Source organism: Sorex fumeus, unplaced genomic scaffold (assembly GCF_029834395.1).
Source record: "Sorex fumeus unplaced genomic scaffold, SorFum_2.1 ptg000029l, whole genome shotgun sequence".
Classification (NCBI taxonomy): Eukaryota; Metazoa; Chordata; class Mammalia; order Eulipotyphla; family Soricidae; genus Sorex; species Sorex fumeus.
Genome location: NW_026606086.1, coordinates 17,938,678 through 17,954,014, shown reverse-complemented (window position 1 = coordinate 17,954,014; position 15,337 = coordinate 17,938,678). Strand labels below are relative to the sequence as shown.

The window sequence follows — 15,337 nt, the reverse complement described above, 5'->3', positions numbered from 1 at the left end:
AGGCAGGTGCAGTGTGGGTACATAGGAGAAAGGTCTCAAAGGAGCAGGAGCCGTTCAGAGTGATCTGACAGGCCAAGGGAGTGTTTGGCCTAAGTTCCTGCAGCCGGTTCTGGAAGCAAGACCCCAAGCATCTGGCATGTGGGAGAAGGGAGCGGGCATGTCTGGCCCCTGTCCCCAGGGGTGGCAGGAGGCTGCATAAAGCCTATGGGGTGGGGGATATGGGGGGGAATGCCACGGTGCTGGCCTGGCCCACATCAGCTCTCGCTCGCTTTTCATTGCAGAGGAGCAGGGACGTGCCATCTTTCCGTCAGGGGGCCCGCTACCGCCCCCAGCGCCCACGACGCACCACCTACTGAGGCGGCCCCGACAACCTCTGACAGGCACCCCACCTGGCAGGCCACCGCTGGCCACAGGGCAGGCAGGCTGGACAAGGAGGATGGGGAGTGAACTGGATGCCTGCTGCGTCAGCCAACCAAGGGTGAATAAACGGAGGCAGAGGATGGTTTACTTTAAACACACATGACCAACAGGGTGCACACATGCATGTTTCAGGCTCTGCTATGGAGACATGCACAGCCCTGTGAAGTGACCAGGTCCAGCCACTGCCCCGGCTGGGATGTGCTGCCCCTCCCAGGCTCTGATCGGCTCTCCAAGATGCAGACGGATCCATGCCCTAGGCAAGAGGAACATGTTGGGTACCCCAGCGGGCAGCAGGCTAGCAGCTCAGGCCATCAGCCAGCTCTGCGGCCCAGCCTCTGATTAAAGTCATGTTGTCTTGAAGCATGGGTTTCTAGGTCCTTGAGCCAGCCCACTGGGTGCTTGGGGGGATCAGCCGTGGGGGTCCTGGTGTGGGCATCTGGTGACCTTGACACTTGGCTCCACCACAGGTCTACTTTGGAACCGCATGGTTCCCATCCCACTCTTGCCCCTGAAAACGAGGCACAGGCCTGAGTGACAGCAGTCCCGCTTGTCCTGAAGCCATACCCCCACGATGACACCAGCCAGTGGCCAGGCAACAGCCTCTGCCTGCTTGCCTGCACCTCACACACTTGTCTCGGGGGGTGCAGCCATCTCCCCATTCTCAGGCTGGGCCTTTGGCAAATGCTGCATCTCACGCATGCCCACCCCTGGCTCCTCCAGCGGCTCCTGCACGGTGGCCACCGGCTGCTGCACCACACAGAAGTAGCTGCCCAGCACCAGCACCAGGGAGGCAGCCAGCACCTCAGCCCCCGCCAGCAGGAACACGTTCTGGTACACGCCAGTGGCATCCAGCAGCCTGCCTGCAGACGGGAGGTGTCAGACCCAGACCCTCCTCACCCACCCCACCCCTTCAGGGAGAGCCGGCCTGGCCGCCCCTGCCCCCACTGGGCCAGCTGCAGGGCTGTCCGAGCTCACCTCCTGACGGGGGCCCAATGAGCACGGCCACGGCCTCCAGCAGTAGCACCAGCCCAATGGCACTCGAGAACTTGTGAGTGCCCACGACAGCCATGAGCACCTCGAACTGCAGGGCACCCACCATGCCATAGGAGATGCCAAAGAAGACACAGAAGACCACCAGGCCGGCGTAGTCACTGGCTGTGGAGCCGGTGAGGTCAGTGAAGCCATTAAAGAACATGGCGAAGCTGAAGAGGTAGTGGACATAGGGCCGCACCCGGCGCTGCCCGGCGATGATGCCAGCCAGGGGCCGGGCAAAGATGTCGATGCAGCCAAGCACAGTGAGCAGGAAGGCAGCCTGGGCGTCGGGCACACCCATGTCCTTGGCATAGTTCACCACGAACACGGGTGGCACGAAGAGCCCCAGCACCATGATGGAGGCAGCCAGGGTGTAGACGACGAAGCCACGGTCCTTGAAGACACTCAGGTCCAGCAACCGCCTGCCCGGGCGCTGGGCCTCGGGCCTCGGGGTGGCCTCCAGGGGCCTCATGAGCGCGGCGCACACACAGCAGTTAAGCAACAGGCCGCCCAGGATGAGGAAGCCGCCACGCCACCCGTAATGGTCCTGCAGCAGCTGGCCCAGTGGGGACAGGGCACACAGGAACACAGGGCTGCCCGCGGCTGCCAGGCCATTGGCCAAGGGGCGCCGCTTGCTGAAGTAGCGGTTGAGCATGATAAGTGACGGCTGGAAGGTGAGCGCGAGCCCCAGGCCTGAAGGAGGGACCAACCGATGGTGAGGCCCCCGATCCCAGAGAGGGCCCCCAGGACAGGAACACGGGGAGGGGGCAACACAGGCCCACTGCAGGGCACCACTCACCGGTCAGGACGCCTGTGGTGAGGTAGAGCTGGAGGGCGCTTTGGCAGAAGGACGCGCTCACCATGCCCAGGGATGCCATGAGCCCGCCCAGCAGCATGACAGGCCGGCAGCCAAAGTGGTTCACACACACGCTGCACAGCGGGCCTGGGGATGCAGGGGGCTGAGGGCACTGTGCCAGCCAGCCCCCGATATGTGTGCAGTCCCCCATAACCACCCGGGCCTCCGGCCTCTGCAGCTCTGACACTCACCTGCCCCATAGAGCATGGCCAGCAGGATGGAGGAGATCCAGGCCGTGTCACTGTAGCCGATGCCAAACTCTTGCATGAGAGCCTTGAAGAAGACGCTGACCGCCTTGGGGAAGGCGTACGAGAAGCCGGTGATGACGAAGCATCCCAGGAGCACAGCCCAGCCCCAGCCACCGTCTGGGGCCGGGACTCCTGGTGGGCCCTCGTCCACTGCAGCCCCACCCATGGCCAGGAGGGTTGCTTCCGCGTTTCTGAGGAAGACAGGCAAGCTGGCAGGGCGGGCCTCAGCACCCCAAACCTAAAGAGCTGGGGCCCACTTCCCCTTTTCGAACTCTGGGATGAGCCCATCCGAGGTCCCTTCACTTTCCCACTTGCCCTGGCTGATCCCAGCACAGGCTCATCCTCCACCTGAAGCACCAGGAGCACCTGGGGGAGAAGAGCCTGAGGTGGGCTGGTCTGGCTCCGGGGGCGGCCCCCTTTCTCTGTCCAACCCCATTAACCCTTCTCTGTATGTCTGTGGCTGGCAGGGTTGGGGCGGGGGCAGGCAGAAGCTCCAGCAAGGATGTGGTCTCCCTGTGGGGATGACCCACAGCACAGCTCTGGGAGGAGGGCTCAGGGCTTTTTAGGTGACTCTGCCCCCAAAGGCTGGCTCAGAATGGGGCCCGTCCCGCAGGTGGTCAGATCTGAGAAGGAAGAGGTTGTGCACACGTGTGACGTGATGATGTGGTTGCGTGTGTATTCTGATGAGTGAAGGTGTGGGCTAGTGGGGTGTGTATGTGTGGGAGGGTGATGGTGTGAGGGGGTGAGTGTGTGTGTGATTGTGGCGAGGGTGTGTGCGTATGTGGGAGGTGAGGATGTAGATGCGCATGTATTCTGATGAGTGAAGATGTGAGTGAGTAGGAGTGGGGAGGGGAGGGTGTGAGGATGTGTGTATGATTGTGGTGAGGGCGTGAGGAATGAGGGTATGCGCATGTGTGACATGAGGACGTGGATGTGTGTGTCCGCATTTGGATAAGAAAGTGTTCACGAGTGGGGCCTGTGTAGGAGGGTGATGGTATTAAGGTACGGGGATATGAGTGTGTGTGTGATTGTGATGAGGGTGTAGTTAGGGTATGTGTGTGCATAGGTGACATAGGGATGTGAAATACTGTGTATTCTGATATGAGTAAAGGTGTGAATGAGTAGGAGTGTATGTGTAGGAGGGTGATGGTGTGAGTGGGGATATAAGTGTGTTATTGTGGTGTGAAAGTGTATGTATGTGTGACTGTGTGAGGAACTGGGTGCTAGTACAGTGAGTAGGGCATTTGCCTTTCATGCGGATGACGGGTTCATCCCTGTCATCCCATAGGGTCCTTCAAGCACAGCCAGGAATATTTACTGAGTGCAGAGTTAGGAATGACCCCTGAGTACTGCTGGGTGTGGCCAAAAGTGGGTGATGGTGTGAGTGAGGGTGTTACATGTGTGATGGGCGTGAAGGTGTATGTGTATGGCTGAGGGTGTTGAGGATGTGAGCTATGTGTGATTAGGGTGTAAGTGTGTAAGGTGGTGTGAGGGCATATGTGTGATGTGTGGTAAGGGTGTAGTGAAGGTGTGATGTATGTAAGGGAATGTTAGGGTGTGTGTGTGTGTGTGTGTGTGTGTGTGTGTGTGTGTATGTGTGTAGCATCCACTTTCGAGGCCCTTGCCCGGGTAGATGCATTGTGATGTAAGGGTGTATTTGATGTATGTGTGATGAGGGTGTAGTGAAGGTGTGATGTATGTAAAGGAACATGTTAGGGTGTGTGTGTGTGTGTGTGTGTGTGCAGCATCCACTTTCGAGGCCCTTGCCCGGGAAGGAGTGCCTCAGTGCTCCCAGTGGTGCCCGGCCTGAGAGGTGGGTCTCCTGAGGGTCCCTTGACCCTCCCTAGGTCGTGAGTCCCCCCCACCCCCCAGCCCTGCTGAGTTCTCACTGAGCCTCCACCCTCTGTGCTGCCCTGGTCCCAGCAGCAGGTCCCTTCCAGGGCTCTCCCCACCCCCACCCCTGCAGAGCGGGTGCCTGGAGGGGTTGCATGACTGAGCACTGCGGGCTGGAGCGAGGGTGACAAACACCAGGCTTTGGACCCAGCCAGACCCGGGTGCCCAACAGATGCCTTTCCAGGAACGAGGGCGGCAGGCTGCCTGCCACAGACCTCAGTTGGGGTGGACCCTCCCCACATCCTGGCCACCCTCCAGCCACTGCAGGGGTCCTGAACTCAAGTTGAGGGGGCGGTGGCAGGCGGCCAGAGCAGACTGGACCAGGGCCAGGTTCAAGGCACACGCTGTCCACAGCAGCCTCACCCTTGGGCCCCCTGCCGCGCCCATCCCCCAGAACCGAGGGGCCTGGCCCCACCCGCTGGTCCTCTCTGGGGACGTGGGGGACGTGACCGCGCCAGGGGCGGCGCCGCCACCGTATTGCTTGGAGTGCCCGCGCAGACGGTTCCCGCTAACCGAGCCCCCAGCCCGCGACCCGCCACGGGGTCGCGCCCCGGAGTGGACACACACACCGCGGCCCCAGTGTCCCTCCCCGCCGCCCGGGCGGCACCTGGGTGGGGGCTCCCTTTGCTGCCCCGACGCCGGCACGGGAGGGGGGCGTCCAGTCCGTGTCCACCACGTTGGCGCCGAGGAGAGCGTTCTGCCCGGGCGTGGGTCGGAGGAGAGCGTGGAGGGGATCACCAGCGGCCACCGCCTACCTGCTGCGAGGTCCGGGCGCTCCGGGGCTCCAGGGACGCGCCGCCCGCCCCGCGCATGTCCCCGCCCCTGCCCGACGGCGCGCCCGGCTGCGCGGGGGCGGGGCAGCCAACCGGGACCCCCGGGACCCCGGGACTGCACTGCGGGCCGCTCGCCCTCTCGCACCAGCCTCACAACCCGCTCTCAGGTGGGAAAAGGCAACTGGGCACTCCCTGGGGCCCCCCAGCTGGTACCTCGGGCACTTTTGCTGGCACAGACACCTTTTTCCAGGATGGGGAGGCCGAGACAGCATCAGTCCAGGAGCCCCCACCCCACCCTTTTGATGCCAGCTACTCCCCCAAGGCCCTGGAAACTGCCAACCCTGAGTCTGGGGCTCCCCAAAAGACCCCATTCTCTGGCCCTGGCTGGACCAGGTCCCAGAATCTTTGGGTCTGTCATGTGCAGGGGGCCCGCTGCCTCCTCCTAAGGCTAGTTAAATATACTACGAGCCCCCAGATGTATCCCTAGAGCTGGGAACTGCCCTCTCCAGGGATGGAAGGATCAGCCATGACCCCTACCCAGGCCACCCCACATGAGCCCAGAGTGGCCAGCAGGGCAACTCCAGGCCCCACCAGCTGAGTCCAGGGACCCCCAAACCAACTCGGGTGCTTGCCCCACAGAGTCCTGGGCCAGGCTCTGGCAGCTGAGGGAGCCCAGGACACCCAGGGTGGGTGTGGCTCCCTCCTGTGCCCCCTGCTCCCACCACCCCCGCCTTGCCCGTTCTGAGGCTGGAGCCCTTGGGCTTCTCAGCAGGTGCCACCTAGAGCCCGGGCCCTGTGGTCAGAGGGTGGGCACTGGGAAGGTGGTCTGGTGGGCCGCGCTTCCTGCTGCCCGACCAGAATGGAGTCTCCACCCCTCCTTGAACTTAGGAGCTGGACACTTCCCGAGTCCTCCTGGGCCAGGCCAGATCTCAGGCATAGAGGAATCTTCTGGAACCTGAAGAGTCAGACACCCATCACTGAGCCCTGAGCCCCTCTCTCAAATGAGGCCCGTGGGATGAGGCCAGGGAAGACTGAGACGGTCAGTGTGTCAGGGGCCGCTTGGTGGCAAGAGCCCAATGCCTCTTTCCTCCAGGTCTGAGGCTGCTGCAGAGGCCAAGGCTGGCAGCACCCCTTCCCCTCTTTTCCCCAGGGTCCCCCAGTGCTCTTCCCAGAAGATTTGGGGTGTCTGTGGGGAGAGTGACACCCGGACAGTCACTGATTCTCTCTGGGGAGGGACCAGATGCAGGTCAGGTGGGCAGGGAACAGCAGCACGTCTCGGCTTTGATTAGGTGCTGGCGTGTGTGCGTGTGTGTGCAGTGTGCTGGGAGGGATGTACAAGGTGCTGGTGTGTGTGTGCAGTGTGCTGGGAGGGATGTGCTCAGTAGTGCCCCTGCTGACCACCCATGCTGTTCATAGAACCTGGGACGGGCATGTCAGATCTCTCAGGCAAGGGAACCGCAGGCCCCCCACACTTGGGAGGCAGACGGCTGGGCCTCTCCGCTGCTGCCCCACTCCTGGCTATCTTCCGATCGTACCGCGGCTGGGTTTGTGCAGAACTTCTCCGAAGCCTGGGCCTGCGGATTTTGAGGAAGTTCCAGGCCATGCACTCTGTGTGAGCAGGCCCCCTTTCCCCACATCCTGATGACAAAAGACAGGGAGTGGCTTTGCACAGCTTCCTGCTTCTCCCAGTGCCACACCTCGGGGTAGGCTCTGAGCCACCTTTGTGCAGGAGATGGGGTTCAGCTTCCTCCTTCCACCTGGGCCCAGCTGTGACCGTGGCTTTGCAGTGGCTTTGCAGTGGCTCCGTGCAGGAACAGGGGTGTGGCCCCCCACACTGCCCCGCCGGAAGACGGGAGGCAGATGGGCTGGGAGCAGAGAGGAATGGCCAGGCCCAACTCTCCACTGCCCGCCCTGGGCTGTGCCTGCCCCTGTCCAGTGTGCTGCCCACTGCTGGCCCTAGCCAGGGACTGGGAGAGCAACTGAGACTTGGAACATGGGTCAGGACAAAGCGTCACTTTGTTTCCTGCTGACCTGCACCCTCCCAAGGGGACCCCGCTTCTTCCCTCTCCTCCTCCTGGGTGCCACCAGCCCAGGCACTCTCCACACCCGCCCCCCACAGCCACCATCTCCCCCTGCTGGTTTTCCTGCCCTGGTCAGAGGGATGTTGCTTAGCAGGGCATGGGGAGGCTTCTGGGGGGACCGCACAGTGTGAAAACCGGGAGTTCTCCTGAGCCCTGGGCTGGTGACCAGGGGGTGGAGGCAGGTGAGGGAGGCCAGAAAAGGTGTGAGAACCTCTGGCTTCCTCCACCTCCCTGCCCACCAGACTGACCCCCCCGGCTCTGCACTGACAAGGAACAGCATCCTCCACAGCTCGGGGCCACCCTCATCCCCTCCCTTCAGAGCTGCTGTCCTGGCCTCCAAAGTGTCTATGCCGCGTGGACATGCAGCATGTCCTGGTGACCCTGGACTGCAGCCTGGGGGGTGGGGAGCGGCAGTGCTGGACACCCTGTCCCCTCACTTCCTGGGGTGAATGGGGTGAAGAGCCCCTCTCCTCTCTTGAGGACCCTGACGGGTTGTGCAGCCCCTGTGCCTGCCCCTTCTAGGCCCCTCACACATCAGAGTCGGGGAGAAGTATGACTCGCTCGAGGTCATACAGGTTGGATTCCAGAAGCCTCATATCCGGTGAGCTCAGTTCCCAGCACTGGACTCCCTCGAGAGGGCATGCAAGTCCTGGCCACTGTCCAAGGAGTGCTGGGGTGCCCCAGCTGCCTTGGGGGTGTGGCTCAGTGCTCCGCCCACAGCCTCTGTCATCCAGCAGCAGATGCTCCTCTGGTCTGTTTCTTTCTCTGTAAAGTGGGGTGAGTCTGAGGACCACCTCAAGAGGGGAGGCTCCCACACACCCCCCAGAAGTAGAACCCTTAGGTGGCTCCAAGTTAGAAATCTTCATTCCGGGCATGAAGTAAGGTGGCATGGGGCTGGTGTGGCAGGAGACACTTGCAGGTGCTGAGGTCCCACCATAGAAGTCAAGTGTGAACTGCAGCCGCAGGAGGCACCTGGGACCTGCCCACCCCTGGGCTGGGCCTGACTGCCAGCGGGACCCCCGGTGGCTGCCGCAGCCTCTGGCCTGGCCTCTCACAAGCAGATGAATCCTGGGCGTCCCTCGTTGAAGGCAGCAGGTTCAAAGACGAAAGTTACTGGTTCAAAGACGAAAGTTACATCAGGGGTACTGGCTCGCAAAAGCCAGGACACTCCCAGAACCAGGACTCAGCACAGTCTGGGAAGCCGGCACCAGAGAGGGCCCGATGCCTTCTTCTCGTGCCAGAATCTGCCCGCCTGGCCTGGTACTGTTAAGCATGGGCACTGCAGGGGGTCTTCCCGGGTGGGCTGCAGGGATCTGGGGGAGGAGGGTGTTCCGCATCTCGCTTCCCAGTAGCCGCTCTGCTGAGAGAGGGCCCGCACACCCATCCCCTGCCCGGTACACGTTGCACTTCGTACTGCTCCAGCTGATTTCCAGCTCCCGCGTCCGCGAGAGCGGCCAGGGGCTGGGCAGGTACTCGGGGAGGCGCTGGCCTCGGCGCTGCAGCGCGGCAAGGAGCCCTGGACACCGCGAGCAGCCCGGCCCTGGCCGCGGGAGCCCGCGGGCGCCGTCCCCCACCCCCCACCCCCGCCCAGGAGGACGGACAGACGCTGGATGGGGCCAGTCCGCGCCCCCCGCGGCGCCCGGAACCCCGCGCCTGGCTCAGGCTTCCGGCCAGACTCGCGCGGCTTCCGGCCGGTCGCTGTGGCAACGCGGGGCGAGTCGCGGGGGCTGGCGCTCCGGGTGAGACTGCCGGGCGCGAGGGGCAGGGGTGAGGGCCGAGGGGGAGGGACCGACTGAGGGGGTGCGGGGAGGGGGGAGGAGGCCGAGAGGAGTGTGGGGAGGGGGTGGGGATGGAGGGGGGAGGGAAGGGGTTCCTGAGGGGTTGTGGGGGTGAGAAGAGGGAGGGGAGGGAGCGCGCTTGAGGGAAGCCAGGTTGAGGAGCTGAGAGGAGCAGAAAGGTGCTAAGCACTGGGTGAGGGGCGGGGTAAGAGGTGAGGGGCAAGGTGAGGGGGTGTGAGGAGGAAGGGGTGAGGGGCGGCCCCAGACCCCCAGACCCCCCCAGTGTGGTCCAGGTTGGTCTGTGAAGTGCGTGGGCTGGGTTGATCCTGAGGGGTTCGCACCACACACCACCTGTGCCCTGGGCTATGTGGTTGCCTGTAGGCTTCAGGGCACTCGCCTCCTGTGGAGCTTCAGTATTCCACCCTTTCCTGGTTGGCTGAGGGCAGCAGAGGCAGCCAGGATTGCCTGCAGAGCACAGATGGGCGGCCAGCAAGGGTCCTTTCTTGTCTGGGCAGGCGATGCCCTCTCAGTGACCAGCTGCCTAGTGCTCATGGTGAGATGCTCGCCTCAGATTCTGGGCCAGCGTACTATGGCATGGTCTCTTGCAAGGCTCCCTGGATTGGAGAACCTGTAGCCCCTCTGCAGGGCTCACTGGATTTGCAGGTCTCCTTGGCCTCTTGTCTGGTGAGCGATGTGTCACACTGTCTGCACATGGCAGGGAGGCCGGCTGCAGGTTGCTCCCTCTGCACCTCACTCCTTAGCCAGGGCTGTGATCAAATTGAACCAGGACTGAGCTGTTTTCCCGAGGGGATGCATTTTCCAGTGTGGGAAACTGGGGTTCTCGCAGACAGTTCCAGGGGTTCTCAAGTCTGACAGGTAAACTTGGGAGAGCCTCAGAGGGAACACAGATTGGACACCCCAGATTGAGATGCACCCCTCAATCTTTGGCCCACCTGAGACTGGGATTGCGAACTCTTGAGCCCTTGGAGTCCCGTATGAGACTTGGGGTGTATTGGGCAAAACTTCCTCGGCCCTGGGCTCCTCCTTTGGAGAGGTTCACAGTTTCCCCCAAAGTTTTCTTTGGATCCTCATGAAAACCAGGCCTGCCTGGACATGGGCAGCTGATCGGGCCAGACCTGGAGCCTGAGGCTCTAGAGGGTCTGTGCAGGGCTCCGGGGCTGCTGTTCGATGTCCGATTGTTGGACTTGAACATCCAGGTATTTTGTGATCCACAGACAGGCCCACTAGCAGCCCATTAACAGAGACTGGTGCTGGGGTTTGGACATTTGAGGACTGGACTTTTTTTTTTTTTTTTCTTTTTGAGTCACACCCAGCCGATGCTCAGGGATTACTCCTGGCTCTGCACTCAGGAATCACTCCTGGCTGTACTTAGGGGACCATATGAAATGCTGGGAATAGAACCCCGGTCAGCCGCATGAAAGGCCAATGCCCTACCCACTGTGCTATCGCTCCAGCCCTGGGGACTGGATCTTTGAAGGCCAGCATGGCAAGTGCGGAGCAGAGGGGGCTGTTCTGGGCCTCTTGAGGGCAGAACCAGGCTGTGGGAGGAAAAGATGACTGTCCCACTGGCCCCAGCCACAAGCTCTCAAGGCTTGGCCTGTAGGGTTTTCCTGGGACCAGTGCCAGCCCCAATCATCCCTGGGGGCTGCAGGGAAGTTCCAGCCCTCCCATGACCCCTGGCCTTGTCCTGCGATCATCTGGGGATGAATCCATCAGTCCCGCTGTGACGAGGAAGGCCTGGCACGTGGTGTGGAGACGCCCTTTGATCTGGAGTCACCATGGATGTCAAAACAAACCCAGAACACAGGCGTACCTGAGCCCTGGGTCTCCCGGGAGCTGTGGGTTCTGATTGTCACCAGGTCCTGTGACTGTCACTGGACTGCCCTCTTGGGTCCCTCCTGCTTTCACCCCCGAGAGGTAGGCAGCGTATTCCGGGCACTGAGGGGCGCAGCATAGAGGCCTGTAGCTGAACCCACCCCTTCTCATGCTGGGGGTCTGCCCTCCGCCTCATGTCTATCTGCTCAAGTTGTCCCTGGAGCCAGGCCTCCCCACACCACCCTGTGCAGGGACCCTACCCACTAGTGGCCTCCGCCGCGGTCACAGCCCTGTCCCGAGACATGCTGCCCCAGCTGCTTCCCTGGGCTCCCAACAGTCCCCCCACTTTCCTGTTTCGTGTTCCAGAGGTGACATGTTCGTCTTGAGCGAGTCTGTGAGCTGCCCTCACCCCTTTGTTCTGACGTGTTCATCTTGAACCTGTCTAGTTGCCTTCACCTTGTTGCCGGCGGCCGTTGTGGCTGCCTTGTGTTGCGATATCGAGGCTAAGGGCAGGCTTGTGAGCGGCCCAAGAGCTGCTCAGGTCGCATTTGCTGAGTACCTCGCAAATGTGATCCTGAGACTGGCGCTGTCCTGCAGAGTCTCGTCCCAGGGGCTCTGGTATTGGTCATTGAGGGGCTGCCCAAGCAGCGCTCGAGGAGCTCAGGGCGACTTGCGGCAGTTTCTGGGCCAGTGGTTCTGTGTGAGGACCTGAGGAGATGGTGTTGGGCATGGCTCATGTCATCCGAGCGGTGATAACTGGCCTCCCCAGGGCCACATTCAGCCATGCTCTGGGACCAGGTGGGGTCAGGAATCCCAGGGAGGTGCCGGAAGCCCCTGTTCTCTTTCCATCTCCGTTGCTGGTTTCAGTAGCAATTCCAAGAGAGAAAGCCAACCGTGTCTAGAAAAGGTCAGGTTCTTGCTGATTTTGAGCAGTTGCTGGTTTAGGTGTCTAGAGTTAGTATAGAAGCTCATGTTTATCTGTAAATGTTTGTTTGCTTTATGTTGACCAGTGTGGGGACTGCCAGTACCATCTTGTAACTGGAGAGTTGTCTTATACTTCCACGATGTACTTTGGGGTGTTTCTGTGGCTTTCTCCACTGTTATTCAGCAATCAGCCTTGATTCTAGAAAGTTCTCCATACATCTGTGGTGACCAGTGAGTTGCGATGACTGAGGTGATAAAATCATTTTCTCCTCCACAAGAAGAAAGAAAATGAACCTGAAATTCTACTTTTTGTTCTTTGTGTTGGGGCTCCACTTGGCGGTGCTGGGGCCTTACCCAGCTTGGGTTGTGCCCGCTCTTGCTGATGCTGTGATCCCGTAGACAGAACCCGTGTACCAGCCCTTGAGCTACCTCCCGCCCCCCTTGGGGTCTTTGGGTCAATGCCTCTTCGAGCAGCAGCTACTCAGCCCTGTGATCTTGGGGCCCGCAAAGTCAGTTCAGAAGGCCCGCTTCCACCAGTACACAGGGGGGTGGGGTTTGGGCCTCGGGGTCACTCCCAGTGGCTCAGTGTTCAGTGTACACCCCTGACACTGTCTGCCCTGCTCCCACCCATGTGGATTCTGAGTCTGAGTCTCCTTTCCACAGGTGTGCCACCCGGATGGGGACATGTCTAACTCGCCCCGGAAGAGCAGCTGCCAGCCCCGCCCTGCCTGGCCACCTGGGCAGACACAAGGTGGGTGAGCAGGTCCTGTCCTGCTCGGTGGGGGAGCAGGTGGCTGTCCGGTGAGGGAGCATTCAGCACAGTGCTTCGTGACTGATCATTCCACACCAATGCATGTGGCTTGGGGCGGGCTCTCACCCGGCTCTTCGAAAGTGAGACCCACCCTGGTTCTGGGTATCTCCTTTCCCAGTCTTCCTTGTTTCCTGTCTTCCCAGCGCTCCCTCAAGTTTTCCAGATGGCTGTTGTGTGGTGGGCTGGGAAGCACTCAGGATGCAGCCCGCTGGGATGGGTGTCCTGGGTGGGAAGGGGACTGTCACATGCCCTTGACTGGGGGGGGGGGGGGGTGGCCAGGGCCAAGCAGAGACTATAGCTCTTCAAAGACCTGGCTCTTTGGGTGATCACGTGTTCCCTCCAGGACACTGGAGTCCCCTCCCCGTTCCCCAGCTGAGCCAGGAGCACAGGCTGAGACGGAGTGGGCCAGAGGCCTGGTCCCAGCCACTCCTGCCCTCAGTGAGCAGCCTAGCCTCTGCCATGTCCGGGCTATGCCTGGGCGACTAGGAACTGGCGAGAAAGTCCTCCTCCGAAAGCCCTGGAAAAGGAGAGCCTGACTTCTGCCTTCTCTGGCTGCAGGGCCGCCATGCCTCTGCCTTTGGAACCAGCTCTGAGTGAGCTTGTGGTGCGCAAGGAAGAGGAGTGGCGGGCACTACAGGCCCAGCAGAGCCAGCTGCAGGCGGCCGCGCTGCAGGAGGCACAGGGGCGGCTGCAGGAGGTGCAGGGCGAGCTGCGGTGCCTGCGGGAGGACTTTGTGTACAACCTGAAGCTGCTGGAGGAGCGAGACCACGAGCTGGACCGCTATGATGCAGCCTTCGCCCAGGCTCGCCAGCTGGAGGGCGCACGGCAGGCCGAGCTGAGCGAGCTCAAGATCCAGGTGGCCAAGCTGCGGCAGGCGCTGTCCAGGGAGACCCAGAAGGTGGAGGACTTGAAGCAGCAGCAGCAGCGGACATGGCAGGAGCACCGCCTGCAGCTGGAACGGCTGCACAGGTAGGCCGCAGGTGGCCCCCGGCCACAGCGACCCGTCACTGCATGGACAGGGCACGCCCCGGCTCTGGATTCCAGCATCATCAGAATGTCAGAAATTGGGTCACATATTAGGAATTTGCCCATGAATTCTAGGTCCATAGAATTTTCTTTATTTTGGGGTGCTATCCGTGCCTGGTTCTGTGTTCTGGGACCACTCCTGATCTTCTTCCTCCAGAAAGACTCTCTGCTGCTCTTCGCAAATCTGGGACTTGTCAGAAGAACCCTCTTCTACCTTTTGGGGTCTACCCTCTTCCTTCTGGGGTCCAGAAAATATGCAAACATTGCAAACATAGCTGGCTGAGAGGTTAAGCCTGCCAGTAGCTTCTGGGCCGTCTTCTCCACAGTGTTTCTTCTAATCTGTCCTCAGCTCTTGGCTGACTCCAGCACTCAGCTCTGCACAAGGGGGCCAGGGCACCTTTGCTCTGGGCTCTTGTGGTTCTCAGATGCCCGCAGGGCGGGCTCACCTGCGCATCTTCCGCTCTGTTGTTTTTTTTGTTTTTTGTATTTTGTTTTTTTTTTTGGTCACACCCAGCTATGCACAGGGGTTACTCCTGGCTCTGCACTCAGGAATTATTCCTGGCGGTGCTCAGGGGACCATATGGGATGCTGGGAATTGAACTCGGGTCGGCCACGTGCAAGGCAAACGCCCTACCCGCTGTGCTATCGCTCCAGCCCTTTTTTTTTCTAATGCTTAATAAAAACCTTTATTTCTTTAAATGTGGCTCTATTTTAAAACTTGTGTAGTTTTGTGTTTTGTTTTTTTTAAACTTCCGCTCTGTTGTCTGTTGAAGACTTGACTAAGTCCTACAGAAACATAATTTTGCTTTTTTCTTTAACTTAAAATCTAGAAAAAGTTTTTCAGATTATCTATTGGGATTTCTTTTGTTATACCCCATGGTGCTCAGGTACTACTCCTGGTTCTGTGCTCAAGGGTTATTCCTGGCGATGCTCAGAGGGCCTTGTGGCACAGGGAATTTAACCAGACCCCGTCACATGTAAGGCGAGTACCTTCACCCCTGTTCTCTCTCTCCAGCACTTTCCAGCCTCTTTTCTTTCCTTTTGCTGTCATGATGACCAGGGGTTGCCTGTGCTGCTCCCCCGGGCTTGTGTACTGCTATGGACTGGAGACTTCTCACTGTGGGCAGGCCTGACTTGCTGCAGACGAGCAGAGGTGCCAGGGCTGGGCAGCACCAGGGGCCAAAGCCATGGCTTCAGGCTGACCAAGAAGACGCCTTTGCCACTGAACAATTCTCGGGTCTTGTATTTGTTAGTTTTGGGGGTTGACTCCAGCAGCCCTTGGGGGCCAGGCTCTCCTGGGCAGTGTTGAGGGATTGAATCCAGGGCTGAGCCCCCTCTGTCATTCTGTCTCTCATCCCAGGGCCTCCCGACTCTAGGGGAGCCACTGAAGCATGATGCCTTGGCCTCCTGGGCCGCTCTCGTGTTCTGTCTGAGCAGAGGTGCAGACCTCCCCCTCTCTACCTTGCTACCTTCACCCCTCACATATCTGGGGCTATTCTCCACCAGTGACAAGAACAGCGTGATGGACCAGCAGCGGGAACAATACGCCAGGCTGAAGTGGAAGCTAGAGAAGAAGTTGCAGGAGCTGGACAACGAGCTGGTGCTGCAGAAGCAGGTGGGTCTCAGCCCTTCTTAGCACCTGCAGTTGCTGCCCGCCGG

The 15,337-nt window shown here is 60.5% G+C and overlaps 2 protein-coding genes across 2 annotated transcripts in view; one reads left to right on the top strand and one right to left on the bottom strand.

Moving 5' to 3' along the window:
- Positions 1-1,041: 1,041 nt before the first annotated feature.
- On the bottom strand, positions 1,042-5,162 carry SLC16A3 (solute carrier family 16 member 3). The gene is made up of 5 exons (XM_056115649.1): positions 5,057-5,162; positions 2,500-2,747; positions 2,252-2,395; positions 1,396-2,145; positions 1,042-1,280 (listed from the first exon to the last, which is right to left on the bottom strand). The coding sequence occupies exons 2-5, from the start codon at positions 2,720-2,722 to the stop codon at positions 1,042-1,044; spliced, it is 1,356 nt and encodes a 451-aa protein (XP_055971624.1). The 5' UTR covers positions 2,723-2,747; positions 5,057-5,162.
- A 3,845-nt stretch (positions 5,163-9,007) lies between these two features.
- CCDC57 (coiled-coil domain containing 57) overlaps positions 9,008-15,337 on the top strand; it is a gene marked incomplete at its 3' end in the record, with an annotated part of 33,131 nt that continues 26,801 nt past the window's right edge. Inside the window, exons 1-4 of the mRNA XM_056115377.1 lie at positions 9,008-9,042; positions 12,505-12,592; positions 13,211-13,621; positions 15,185-15,293. Of these exons, the coding sequence (XP_055971352.1) occupies positions 13,218-13,621; positions 15,185-15,293 (513 nt within the window). The remainder of the gene's footprint in view (positions 9,043-12,504; positions 12,593-13,210; positions 13,622-15,184; positions 15,294-15,337) is intronic.

Bases quoted from the DNA above. Each gene is read 5' to 3' on its own strand.
- SLC16A3 (XM_056115649.1), bottom strand. From the start codon at position 2,722: ATGGGTGGGGCTGCAGTGGACGAGGGCCCACCAGGAGTCCCGGCCCCA. The intron at 2,396-2,499 runs GTGAGTGTCAGA...CTGCATCCCCAG, and splicing joins GGCCATGCTCTATGGGGCAG to GCCCGCTGTGCAGCGTGTGT. The intron at 2,146-2,251 runs GTGAGTGGTGCC...TCCCTCCTTCAG, and splicing joins CACCACAGGCGTCCTGACCG to GCCTGGGGCTCGCGCTCACC.